Source organism: Vespula vulgaris, chromosome 6 (assembly GCF_905475345.1).
Source record: "Vespula vulgaris chromosome 6, iyVesVulg1.1, whole genome shotgun sequence".
Lineage (NCBI taxonomy): Eukaryota > Metazoa > Arthropoda > Insecta > Hymenoptera > Vespidae > Vespula > Vespula vulgaris.
Window position 1 is genome coordinate 4,448,638 of NC_066591.1, and position 12,283 is coordinate 4,460,920.

Consider the following 12,283-nt stretch of genomic DNA (forward strand, 5'->3'; position numbering starts at 1 on the left):
TGGTACAAGGAAACGCGCCGTGCTTGGGGAATGATACGTCAGACTGAACTCATCAACCGAACCAGTATACGTGGCGAATACTAATGTGACAATATTGTGGGGGTGTTGCAAATGTGTACATACCTATATGTATATTGGCTTTGCCACCCTCCATTTCCGTCTCCGCCGTATTGCATGGCACTCGAGTCGAACGATAGACGTTGATATAAATGAGACTCGTTCTACGAATGTCACATAAAATAGGAAATCACAATACATACCAACGATATACCAACGATAATTTCTTTTTTCTTGTTCTTTTCTTTTCTTTTTTTACATTCGATCAAACATCGTCCAATTTGATCGTCAAAGGTGAACAAGATCTGAAAATTTTCATTCCATTATTCGATACTTGGACTGATTCAAAATGTGATAGATATTAATTTTGAAAGATATATTTTCTTTTTTTCTTGATATTAGATATTAGTACACAGTTTTTAATTGCTACAAGAATTTTTTCTATTCATAATCTTCATCTCAAGTGAATATATAAAAATATATCGATGACAAATCTTAGAAGTTTAGTTTTATTTCTTTGTTGATATTAATCGATTAAAATTCTTTAAATATATCAATCGATTAAGAGTTTCGGTCTATGACAATTTTGTACTGATGAATGAAAGCATAAATCATATAAAAAATATATATATAACGGCAATTTTTTCATTTATTTACGACACAAGTACACTTTCGTTGCGGTCGACATTAATTTTTTACTATAAATGAAAGCATAAATCATAGAAAAAAAAAATATATATAACGGCAATTTTCTAATTCATCTACGACACAAAAAGGGAGTGTTAGTTCGGTCAATTATTTCTCTAGGAGAGTCCAAGGGTATAATCAAATTTTCTATTCATCGAGCATCCACCTAGCACGTGCTAGAACATATATGTACGTTTAAGATATTGTAAGGGGTGAAAGTGAAGGTCGGAGAGAGATACAGAGAAACAAACACACACACACACAGAAATAGTCGGTGTAGTAGTTACGGCATGGTCTCGCGAGAGCAACCACGTGCTTTCTTACGGAAACGTACGAACTTTGACGAAGTGGTCCGACGCGGAGATTTTGAGTGGAGCCTCGACTGTCGGAATGTTTCTGCTTCCAGTCGCTGTTCCGTGCCACGTAGATACAGTCGTATCAATCGGCCAGTGCTAGTTCGACTTCGAAATTTTTACACATATACAAACACACATACATGCACACATATACACACACGTAGACACGTACCGAATCTTGAAAATATTACCGTCGCAATTTTTTTTCTCTTTTTCATTCATTTTTCTTTCCTTTTTATCGAATCGTATCGAGAAATCGAATTGGGAAGAAATGGAGTTTCTTACTTTTTTTTTCGCAAGATAAAGAAGAACGAAAGAGAACAACGAATTGTTTAAATTGAAATAATTCGTCTTGACGACAGAAGGAAGATGATGGTTTCCAGTTGGATCACTCGTCTATCAAGATCGTCTGTAAGATAATAAGGTAATAATTGACCTGTCGTTAGCCTTGCGAATTAATTTTAGATAATAATTGATCTTTCGTCAGCCTTGCGAATTAATTTTGCGGGATTTCGTTTAATTTTCGTAAGAGATTTTGATGATCTCATTAACTAGGTTTATTGCGCATTTATTTATACGATAGAAGTATGACGAATGAGCTTTTTTTTTTAAGATAGCGTATACTGTTTGTATAAATATGTGTGTTTACATCGAGTTCAAAGAAACTATTTTGTATATAAGGTGAAACGAGACGTCGGAAGAGAAGAAGAAAGGTAAAAAAACACGAGAGAGAGAGAGAGAGAGAAAGAGTGAGTGAGAGTGGCTCGAGAATCTTTGAAGATGTGCCAATTAGTGGTCGTGGCTCTCTTTAAACAAGGTATGGAACATGTATAAGATCAGAGAAGTGCGTCGTCCTCTGCCTTGCATACTTTCGAACGTATCTCGTATAAAAATTTTTTAATTAAACCCACGAATTCTCTCTTTCTTTTCCGCAAACTCGAACTCAGCGAACATAAGAATTTTTTTTTCCCTCGTGTGCGCGTATGTTTACGAGTAACTTGATCGATCGTCAACAAAGATATAAAAGAGATTCGTCCGTTATCCAGATTGCATGAAAATATTTTGCAAATATTAATTCTCGAAATTGAACTGCGTAGAATTCGACCGAGTATTTATATTGTATATATATATATGAGAACGAAAAGAAGAAAGAAAAAAGAATTAACGCGTCATTCGAAGCGCGTTGAAAATAATTGATTGATCATCGCAGAGAAAGGGAGAGATAGAAATAACGAGATAAGCTATGAATTCTTTCGAGAAAAATTATTTGATTCATTTATAATTCGTTTATTAATTCCATGATAAACACGATATAATCGAAATCCATTTATTTAATTCTACGATACTAACGATATTACGATATCCTAATTTTAGAAATGTTTACTTAAACGTATATATTCGTTCCATCAATTTTTCCCGACAAGAATGAAACGGAAATTTAGTAATGTATTTACAATATCACGATGAAAAGAAGTTCGACGTTAAAAGAGATTCACGACGTCCATTAGATCCCGCAGCTTCCTTTGAATAAAAATTCGGAATGCGTCAATAAATCGAAAGGAACGATAATAATAGTAGTACTACCCTTCTAGAAAATAGCTGCGGTTAGGTTTACGTGTTTCGATCCTTACGTATAGCAATGCTTTTCTTTTATTCTTTTTTTTTTTCTTTCCGGAAAACAAATTCCAACGGAGATTTCGGATAGAAAAGGAGAGACCACCTTATCTGTTAGTCCTCATCTCAAAAAGGAACTAGATAGTTACTGATGGTCGGACAACTGGCCCGGTAGTATCGAAATCTCCTCGAATCTTCCACCCAAAAGGGGGTATCTTTATCTCTCCGTGTCGGTTACCCGAAAAGGGATTACATTCCCATTAGGATCTTGTCTTTTGCCGACAAATCGGAGACAAACTCGAAAGTAGGATAACGATTTTTCCTTCGCAAAAAAAAAAAACCGTCTTAACTTAGAGTCCTACGAAGGTCTTCTACTTTTTCATCGTTATCTCGATACCTCGAAAGAATATAAACCATCGTTAACGTACAAACTTATCTATCCACTATTTCTTACAAAACCGTACGAACTAAAGAATTATATTTTTTTTTCGAGATCATCGATTCACGCAGGACGAAGATAATTGCTCGTTAAAATTTCGCGATCACGTGTCTAACCTGAGAAGAAAGAAAAGAAGAAATAAATAAATAAATGGAAATATCGAAGAACAGAAGAGATAAACGATGTATTCGCATTATTCCCAACAAATTGGCAAGTGCGAATTCGTCCTAAAAGCGAGGGCCTAACCTCGTGAGCATCCAATTCTCTTGCTTGACGACTTCGTAACCTGGAGATTCGTCAATGTCAGACCCTATTAGCAACGGCCCTTCGTTTCCTCACGCCCGTTAATATCTAACTCCGAGTGAGAACTTTGGGACAACACAGACACTCTCTCTTTCTCTCTCTCTCTCTCTTGGGATACAAATTGTTTCGGTATAATTAAAGGTAGAAATTTATTTAAACGCATTGCGAACAATATAATACATTAAAAGAAAATCAACGATTTTTGCGTTAAATTTTGACCAAATCGCTCCGACTTTTGAGAAAAAGAAAAAGAAAACAAAAACGAAGCAGCAATCGAATTTATTTTGCTGTAAGAAAGTCGGAAAGATAATAACTCGTGGGCGGAATTATTCGATCGTAGAGTCATTCCTCTCTTTGAAAAGCTTGACAAACTCTGTTTCCTTGTATTCTCTATCCCTCGCACGTACAGAAGAAAACGCGCGTAGCGAAATGGCTTGGCACAAAGGCGTAAAGTCACGCGAAGCTCGCGAAGACGACTTTTCGTCCAGTCGGCAGGGCCGACTTACTCCTCGTAAGTTATGGAGATAAGAGAGAAAGTCGGCGAGTGGCATGAAAAAAAAGAAAAAAAGAAAGAAAGAAAGAAAGAGAAAGAGAGAGAGAGTGAGAGAGAAGGTTGAAAATATTGCGTCTGGTTTGTGGTGTGTTAACACTCGTCGACGTTTCCATGCGTGTGCAACGTGTATATATTCTACGAGAATCCTTCGAAGGGAGGAAGAAAGAGAGAAAGAGAAATAAAGAGAGAGAGAGAGAGAGAGAGAGAGAGACCGTTGTACAGACGCGTGGCGGAGACGAAAACCTTAAAAATATCCAGCTGAACGAATGGCGTTGCGCGATGACTAAAATAGACGTCTCGTATCTTGAACTCTCTCTCTCTCTCTCTTTCTCTTTCCTCTTCTTTTTTTTTTTTTTTTTTTTTTTTTTAATGTGAGTCAGGAGAATTTCCTTTTTGTTTCCCTTGTAGGACGAAGGACGAAAATTCGATTATAACGATTCGCGACCGACAAATTCTCTCGGAGGTTCTGATCGTCTCTTCGATGAAATAAAAAAAAAGAGAAAGAGAGAGAGTGAGAGAGAAGAAGAAGAAAAGGAAAAGAAATCTAAAGGAATCGAAGAAAGGAAAAAAAGGTAAAGGAAAAGATAGGAAAAAAGACGAGAAAAGCCTTCATTCTATATAGTCGATGGGGTAACTTGAAGATTTTTCCTTGATTTTTCGATTCTTCATAACGACAGAGGCACCATCGGAGCTAAGATAAATATTTGATGTGATTTCTTTCTTTTCTTTTTTTTCCTCAACCTCCTACTTCTCTCTTTCTCTCTCTCTCTCTTTCACTAGTACGTTCCCAACTGGGAAAACTGACTTCTCTCGTTACCTCCTTCAAGATCACTAACACCAATAGTCCTGTGAACACCCTAACGCGTTTTCTCTCAACCGTCAACAATCTTTTTCTTTTCTTTTTTTTTTTTATTTCTTTCTCTTTCCTATTCTTCGTTCCTTATTCCTCTTTTCGTTTTTCTCTTTTTTTTATATTCTTTATCTAAACTCGATCTTCGATTCCTTTACTTGTTCTATTCTAACGATCTTTGAGATAGCATCGAACGTTTACTGTTGTAAACGTTCTACATACGTAATGGTTAGAACACAGAAAACGAATTTGATGTTTCGTAGATTTCAGAAGATGAGGCCAGATAGTTACATATATTATTGTAAGATTATTATCAAGGTAGTAAGGTGGGAAGCTCGTAAAACGAGTGCATATAGCTTAGAACTTCGTGGAATACGAAACCTCACGATTTGAATACTTCATACGGTCGGTAGTTGCGAAAACTCGTATAAAAATCGAAAGCAAGGATTTCATGGAAAGTTTTTTTTTTTTTTTCTTTCTTCGTACAGCTTCCCTTCGCTACTTTGCATAACCACTGTTTGGACCATCCAACTTTTGTTACAGACAATATCCTGTGGCAACGAGTCGTTAAGAGTTTTATATTTCTTACCTACTGTATTCGAAAAAGGAGATTCCTATTTCGCGATAAACCAGTATCAATGATTTATCGTTCGATCGAATCTTAAAAAGATTCTCTCTTTTTCTTTCATGTGAAATTCGAAACTATATACCCAGTCTTTTTTTTTATAATATCGTTTGGTTTTGCATTTTTCGCAGGTTCAACATGAGAACACTTTAGTTTTTTAATTCTTTTTTTTCTTTTTTTTTTTTGGTCCATCGATCGTCTCGAACGTTATATTCATATTTGCATTATTACGAGTATATGTACAATATGTTACGTACAATAGGTTTAAATATTTCTATCTTTACATAATCTATTATATAATTTTGAATTTTTTACCAATAGATTAATATTATATTTTATATCGTTTAAAGCTGAAGAAAAAAGATTGTATAGAAAAATATCGTTCACCAAAGATTGTACGCAATATGTCGAGAGTTGAATTTGAAGTGCGAAACTTGAATATTGGAAATTAAGATTTTTAAGGAGAAACGAAAAATATAAATAAATAAATAAATAAAAAATTGGAAGAAGAATGTGAATAATAAGAAAGATGAGATTTTTTCATTTTTTTCATTTTTTTATATATATATATATATTTTCTTATCTTACTTACACATTTATTCTTACTTTCATTTGCTTTTTTTTTTCTTTTTTCCTGTGCATTACGATCTAGTAGCATTTATCTGAACTATATATCATGTCGCATCATATCGTATCTCTACTTCATGAAAAATATTACTACCAAAGCTATATCGGGATCAGACAGAGGGTTATTTTTTTTTTATCCCGATAGAAAATCGTCAGCGAATCCCCGAGAGACTCGCCGCGAATTTCCGATTCTTTCGAAAGAAGAAGAAAACGCTTTCTCGTCGCATGTGGGGCCCTCGTTCCTTTTCGAAGGAAATTCGATGCCACGCATCTTTCGAGAGGGGTTATGGGGTTACATATACGGGATGGTATCATCGTGCACGCATATGGTACGCCTACTATGATTCGCGAGTACAAACGAGAAACGAGCTTGTTTCTTCTTTACCCTCTAGAGGGTGTAACAACGAATTTACTCATAAAAATACAGAACGAAACAAGTCACCGAATTCACCGCATTCAAATGAAATCATTTGAATTGTTCAAATAAAATCAGCTTTAAATCAAACGAAAGTAATATCATTATGATTTGTATGACTTCAGGGACATTTAATGTCAGGAAAAAAATATTTTTCCACTCGTTCAAATAATAAGAATGTATAATAAATTAAATCAGAGTTAACGTGGAAAAATAATTATAGCGTGAATTGTTAAGAAACTTTGTAGTATTCGAAAATTTTTCTATAATGGTAAAAAGATAGAAAATAAAGAAGAAAATTAAAAAGAAAATTAAAGAAGATCGTGTAATAATCCTACAACAATTTCCACTTGAAATATAAGGCGTAAGAAAAAGGATATTAATATTATTTATGAAAAGTGTCTACTTTTCTTTCTCTCTCTTTCTTATTCCGTAGATGTATCATTGATGTAAATCTACGTTATAAGATTATTTTCCATTGCTCCGAATACATACGTATAAGGGTGCGAAATTGAAAAGATGGATTAGGAAGAAAGAATATTTTCTATTTTTATTCTTGAGGGTTACGATACGATTCACGTTATTATTTTGACGTACAGAATATCGAACCATTCAACCAGAGATTTATTTCTGTTCTTGGATTAAAGCCATAGTTATATTTCAGTTAAGTGAGAAAAGCTGGAATAATGGGGCTTTTTTTATGAGATGGCAAAGAGCCATTCTATATTTTTTATAGCATTTTATGTAACGTGTGCATGTACGCGTATGCGTGTACACGTTGCATGTATATATTTGTTCACGTTTCATTCATTTAATGCAAAAATCAGTGCGTGGCGACCGAATAATTCACATTTTTAATCATTCACGATCTCTCGCTTTATCTGGGTCGATAATAATGGTGGTAGTAATGCGTGCACATGGTCACGCAGCACGCGTTCGCGATCACAAAGGCGTCACGTTCTCTGGCCATTGTTCTTGGAATCATAAATATTTCCACGACACGGAAGCGTATGGTTACTTTTGAATGGTGGCGGAATTATGGGGGTGGAGTGTATTCTCTCACGTTCTTGATTCTCTCTTTCTCTTTATCTCTTATTTTCTTTTGTTTTAGTATGGAATACTTTTATTTTAATATAGTATTCATAAATTAGAAAAATAGGTAGGAAAGTTTGTTCTCATTGAAAAGAAAAAAAAAAAAAGGAAAGAGAAAAAAAGAAGAAAGAAAGTACGCCGAAAGATTAGAAAGGATTAATTCGAAGCTGTAAGCGATTATTTAAAATATAATTTACTAAATTAATTATATATATATCGTTGTTTAAAAATTTTCATTCCAAACATATATTCGTTATAAATAATTAACAATATTTGAATGATACAACTTGATCGTATAATAAATATAATATGACAATTACAAAACAATTCTTGAATATTGCAAGAAAAAAAGAAGATGAAAGAAAAAAGAAATTTATTTATAAAAAAAATCCGAGACCAACTCGGACGAACAACGATCTATTTACATTTAAATGTATCGAAACTCATGTTCTTTCGTTATAAATCTTTTTTAAATAACAAAAAAAAGAAAAATAGTAAATTAGACGAACGGACGAACGTAGCCTAGGTTTAATTAATCCTTACGAATTTATTCGAAAATCGAAGGAAAACAATGGTTCGTTTAGTTACACCATACGATTATGTACAACACGTTAAAATCAATAATCGTCTAGATTCGGTCATAGTAATCTAATCTTGAAACCTTTCTCGCACCCTCCATCGATAAACAAGCACGTTAGCAGCAACAGCAAGAGTAAGCGAACGAGCGCTTCGTTCAACATGGACACACTTATGTATGTTAGCCTCGTGTGACTCGATCGTGCCGTACGTAGTCCTTATTAGTCATAGTCGATGCGAAGTTAGCGTAGGAAAAGGGAGGATGAGCATGCAAGGCAACACAGTGCCGTGGCTGTGGCAAAACCGATAGGCTGAGGGAACCCTTCGGGTGGACGGGACGTATCGAATATACAAAGCGAGAGAGAGAGAGAGAGAGAGAGAGAGATAGGGAGAAAAAGAAAGAAAGAGACATAGAGCAAGAGAAAGAGAGAGAGAAAGAGAGACATAGAGAGAGAAAGAGAGAAAGAGAGACATGCACGAGCAACGACGACATCATCGTCCTCCTCGTTCTTCTCTCGTTTGAAACGAGGTGGTGGGTGCGAGAGAGAAAGAAACAAAAGAGAGAGAGTATTGAGAGCGCGTTGGGGGGCCTTGTCGAAGGGGCGCGCCCCTAAAGCAGCACCCCGATATCGGTCTACGTTGCTAGTGTTTCGACCGACGCTTACCCGTTCACTTCGTTCACGATAAACAGAAAATTTCTTTTTAGATTTTCTATTCAAGAAACTAATCATCGGGCTTCTCTATAGAATCTTTTAAAATTATAGATTTTCCAAAACGAACGTGTTCGTTGTTCTTCGCGGTATACATCTCGGGGGTGCGAGTTCGAAGTTCTTTGTTTCCTCTTGTTTTTTCTCTCTTTTTCTTTCTTGCAGTGACATTATTGTTATTATTTTTATTATTATCATTGATAGGAAGAGGTTGTAGCAAGTGATATCGTTAAGTGATCTTGAATCGTACAAGTTTTTCTTTCCGGTTTTTTCCAATTGTTACCTGTTACGAAGAAATCAGTGTGCAATGTTTAAAAATGAAAAAGGAAACTATCTTTCCGTTGCCATAATTTATTCATTTTACTAATACGATATATATATATATATGTATATATAAAAAAAAATATTTCTCTGATTACAGTGCATCTATTAACACAATTTGTACTAGTTCCTTTTTGTCATTTCTTTTTCTTCGTTAAAAGAGATTAAGAGAGTAAGGTTTCTCATTTAATAAATCGATGTCATTTAAAATAGTGGGATGAGATAGACGTAACTGGTAATAAAATTGGCACGCCGCTAGACGGCGTAGAAAATGGAGTACGCCATTGACGAAACGACGTCGAAGATCGTTCTTCTAAATTTCCGGACAAAAATATTCGTACGTCGTTTCTCGAAGTATCGATTCGTCGTTCCGAGACGACTAGCCACCGTGCGAGCCGAAGATTATGATGCATCATCGATTTTCACACTCGCAATACTTCTACGGCGAGCTCTTAGGATGGCAGATGAGCAATGTGCAACGTACTCGAGTCAAATATGCAAATATCAGGTATACTAATGAATAGATTAAACTAAATAATTCGAGAACAAAGTGATTTCACATTAATATCTTTTTTTCTTTCTTTCTTTACGTTAAATATGAAAATATAATACAACGGATTGGAAGAAGGAAAATTTTATTAAGATAGTGAAATGAAAAAAAATGTTATTTCATATTGTTTATTAAACAGTTATTTACGAATCAAAAATTAACTGTTATCGTTAAATACGACGATTAGATTAGAAGATTATGACTATGGAAAAAAAGAATCGTCGCAAAGTCAAGGAAAGAAAGTTATATTATAAAGCTTTTTCATAATTTACAATTCAAAAAGATTGACTGAACACGTTAACGACCTTATCGTTAATTAATCGTACATTCGAAAAAGAAATCGATTCGATATTGAATAAATTTAATATCGTTTATCGATCATTCGTAAAATACGAAGTAGAAATGAGTCACCATAGGATGCTTGGAAAACCATCTTAATTTAGGATAAATAGGCTGTTTCAAAGTGTCGCGAAATCCCTAAATCAGTATTAACGAGGAGACGTACTTACCGGTAAATCCTTTGGCCCCCGTGCAGACTAATGTCTCGTGTCTCGGAACAATACGATGGATCTCATGGCGCGTGTACGGGCTCTAGGAAATAATGCCCATTAACTCGTTTAGTTAGAAAGGTACATAGTCGGGTCCCACGTGTGTCCCACGACATCGTTTACTCATAATCCCGCTAATTAGGCGAGTACTTGATATCAATTTTCTCATTTTCCAAGTGGATCCCAAATGTTTCAGTATCATTGAGACAAACAAATGTTTATTTGTAAGAAATCTCATATCTCCTTTATGATTTACCTTTCATTAACGTTACATTCGTACGTAGAGTACGTTAAACGTATATCTGTCTCCTTAAAATACATTATATTTCAGTTAATTTTCCCTCATAAGAAGCCACTTTAATCTTGAAGATCGGTTAGAATAGCGTTCTGGCGTTAATAGCAATGAGTTCAATTAAATTAAGTAAATTTGGAATACGGTAGCTGAGACTATTAGCTCGAAAGAAGTCTCATCAGAGGAAGGGTTTAACGATTGTCTCTATCTCTGTCTTTCTTTCTCTTTCTCCCTCTCTTCCTCTCTCTGTCTTTCTCTTTCTTGGTCCTTAAGAAGAGCTCGATCATTCCCCTTTTAGTCTTCGTATCCCCTTATCGCGGATGGCATACTTGGTATTCAGATGGCACGAGTTCCATCGAAAGTTTGATATCGCCTGAAGAAAATCGGTACCACCCGTCTTTATTCCTGACTTCGGCCTGACTAAGCCGCTGGAGGCGCGACGATATCGTTTCTTGCATGGAGAAAAAGAAAAAGGAAAAAAAGAAGAAGAAGGTAGAAAGAAAAATATGCTCGAACGTGAAATAGTTAGGGACGAAGGGTGGAAAAGGAAGAAAAGTTTGCGGTGTACGGGTCGTACGAACGTAGAGAAACAATCGATCGCTTAGTCAGTCGTGTGCGGCCTCTGGGATTTTCGGCTTTGGTTGATGGCAAGGCGACGGCGTTTTACCCCTCGCGCTACCTCACTTTATCCTGCCTGTTTTAGACTTTAACGCCGGCAACCTACGCGTAGAAACGGCATGGGCGCACGTGTGGTTGCCATCTTACAGGCGTCTCGCTTATACTTTGAAATTGTACAACAGAGGACGCGAGTATGTATCTCTCGAGAATTTTATAATAATAATAATGATGATGATGATGATAACGATAATCGTAATATTTTTTCTTTTCGATAAAAAAAAAAAAGAAATGGTACTTGTTGACGGACATCAATCGGGAAACGATATTGAAGAAAATAAATGATCGACATCGACGCTGCGATACTTTATCGATTTGTATTAAATAACATTTACAATTACACGCTTACGATTTTATTTATCATAAAATTGTATACTTTCCACTTTAAGATGAATCATATTAATCGTTCAACGTCCAATACTCAGAGATTCTCAATCGCGTAACATTAATCATTTGTAAGAAGTTTTCTTACTTTCTTCTCTAAAGTTCGGAGCAGTCGTGTAAACTTCTTTCCCTTGGAAGCCCCTCAGCCCGTCCTCCTCCTCTCCCCCTACCTGCACTCATCCACCCTTCATTATCACAGTCGCTAGTTCGTATTCAATAAGAACACTGAAGTATTCAAGAGAAACTTTCCTTTCTTAAGCGATCGAATAAACGATTCGCGAGAAATAGGCAAGTTAGAAGGCCGGCTCGTTTAAGGTGGTGGTAGGTAGGTACTACTATGAAGGGGGTCTTTGCACGTTACGGTCAACGTGCTTGCTATAATAAAACTATTCCTGTCTTGGCGGGACATGGGAGGAGAGTGGGTAAAGCCCAATGACGAAGGAAGGAAGAACGGACGGAAGGAAGGAAGGGTCGAATCCCATAGGATATAAATGCCACAGGGGTGTTTCGTTTGGACCATGGCCGTCGACGTCCTCTAGCTTGTTCTCTCCGTCTTAGCCTCGTCCTTTTCCTTCATCGTTGGTCTCCCCGTAGATTCAATCACGACCCTTC

General features: G+C 35.9%; 1 protein-coding gene across 6 annotated transcripts in view; it reads left to right on the plus strand.

Moving 5' to 3' along the window:
• Positions 1–12,283, plus strand: part of LOC127064390 (protein prickle-like) — an 87,826-nt gene that overhangs the window by 47,264 nt on the left and 28,279 nt on the right. The window contains exon 1 of one of the 6 annotated variants that reach the window (XM_050995381.1): positions 787–1,524. The exons of 4 other annotated variants lie outside the window; for them this stretch is intronic. Coding sequence is in view for 1 of the 2 variants with exons in the window: in XM_050995379.1 (XP_050851336.1) it covers positions 9,627–9,730 (104 nt within the window). In the remaining variant the exon portion in view is untranslated. Of the gene's footprint in view, positions 1–786; positions 1,525–8,620; positions 9,731–12,283 lie in introns of those variants that run through there. One more of the 6 variants, XM_050995379.1, reaches the window with a different exon arrangement.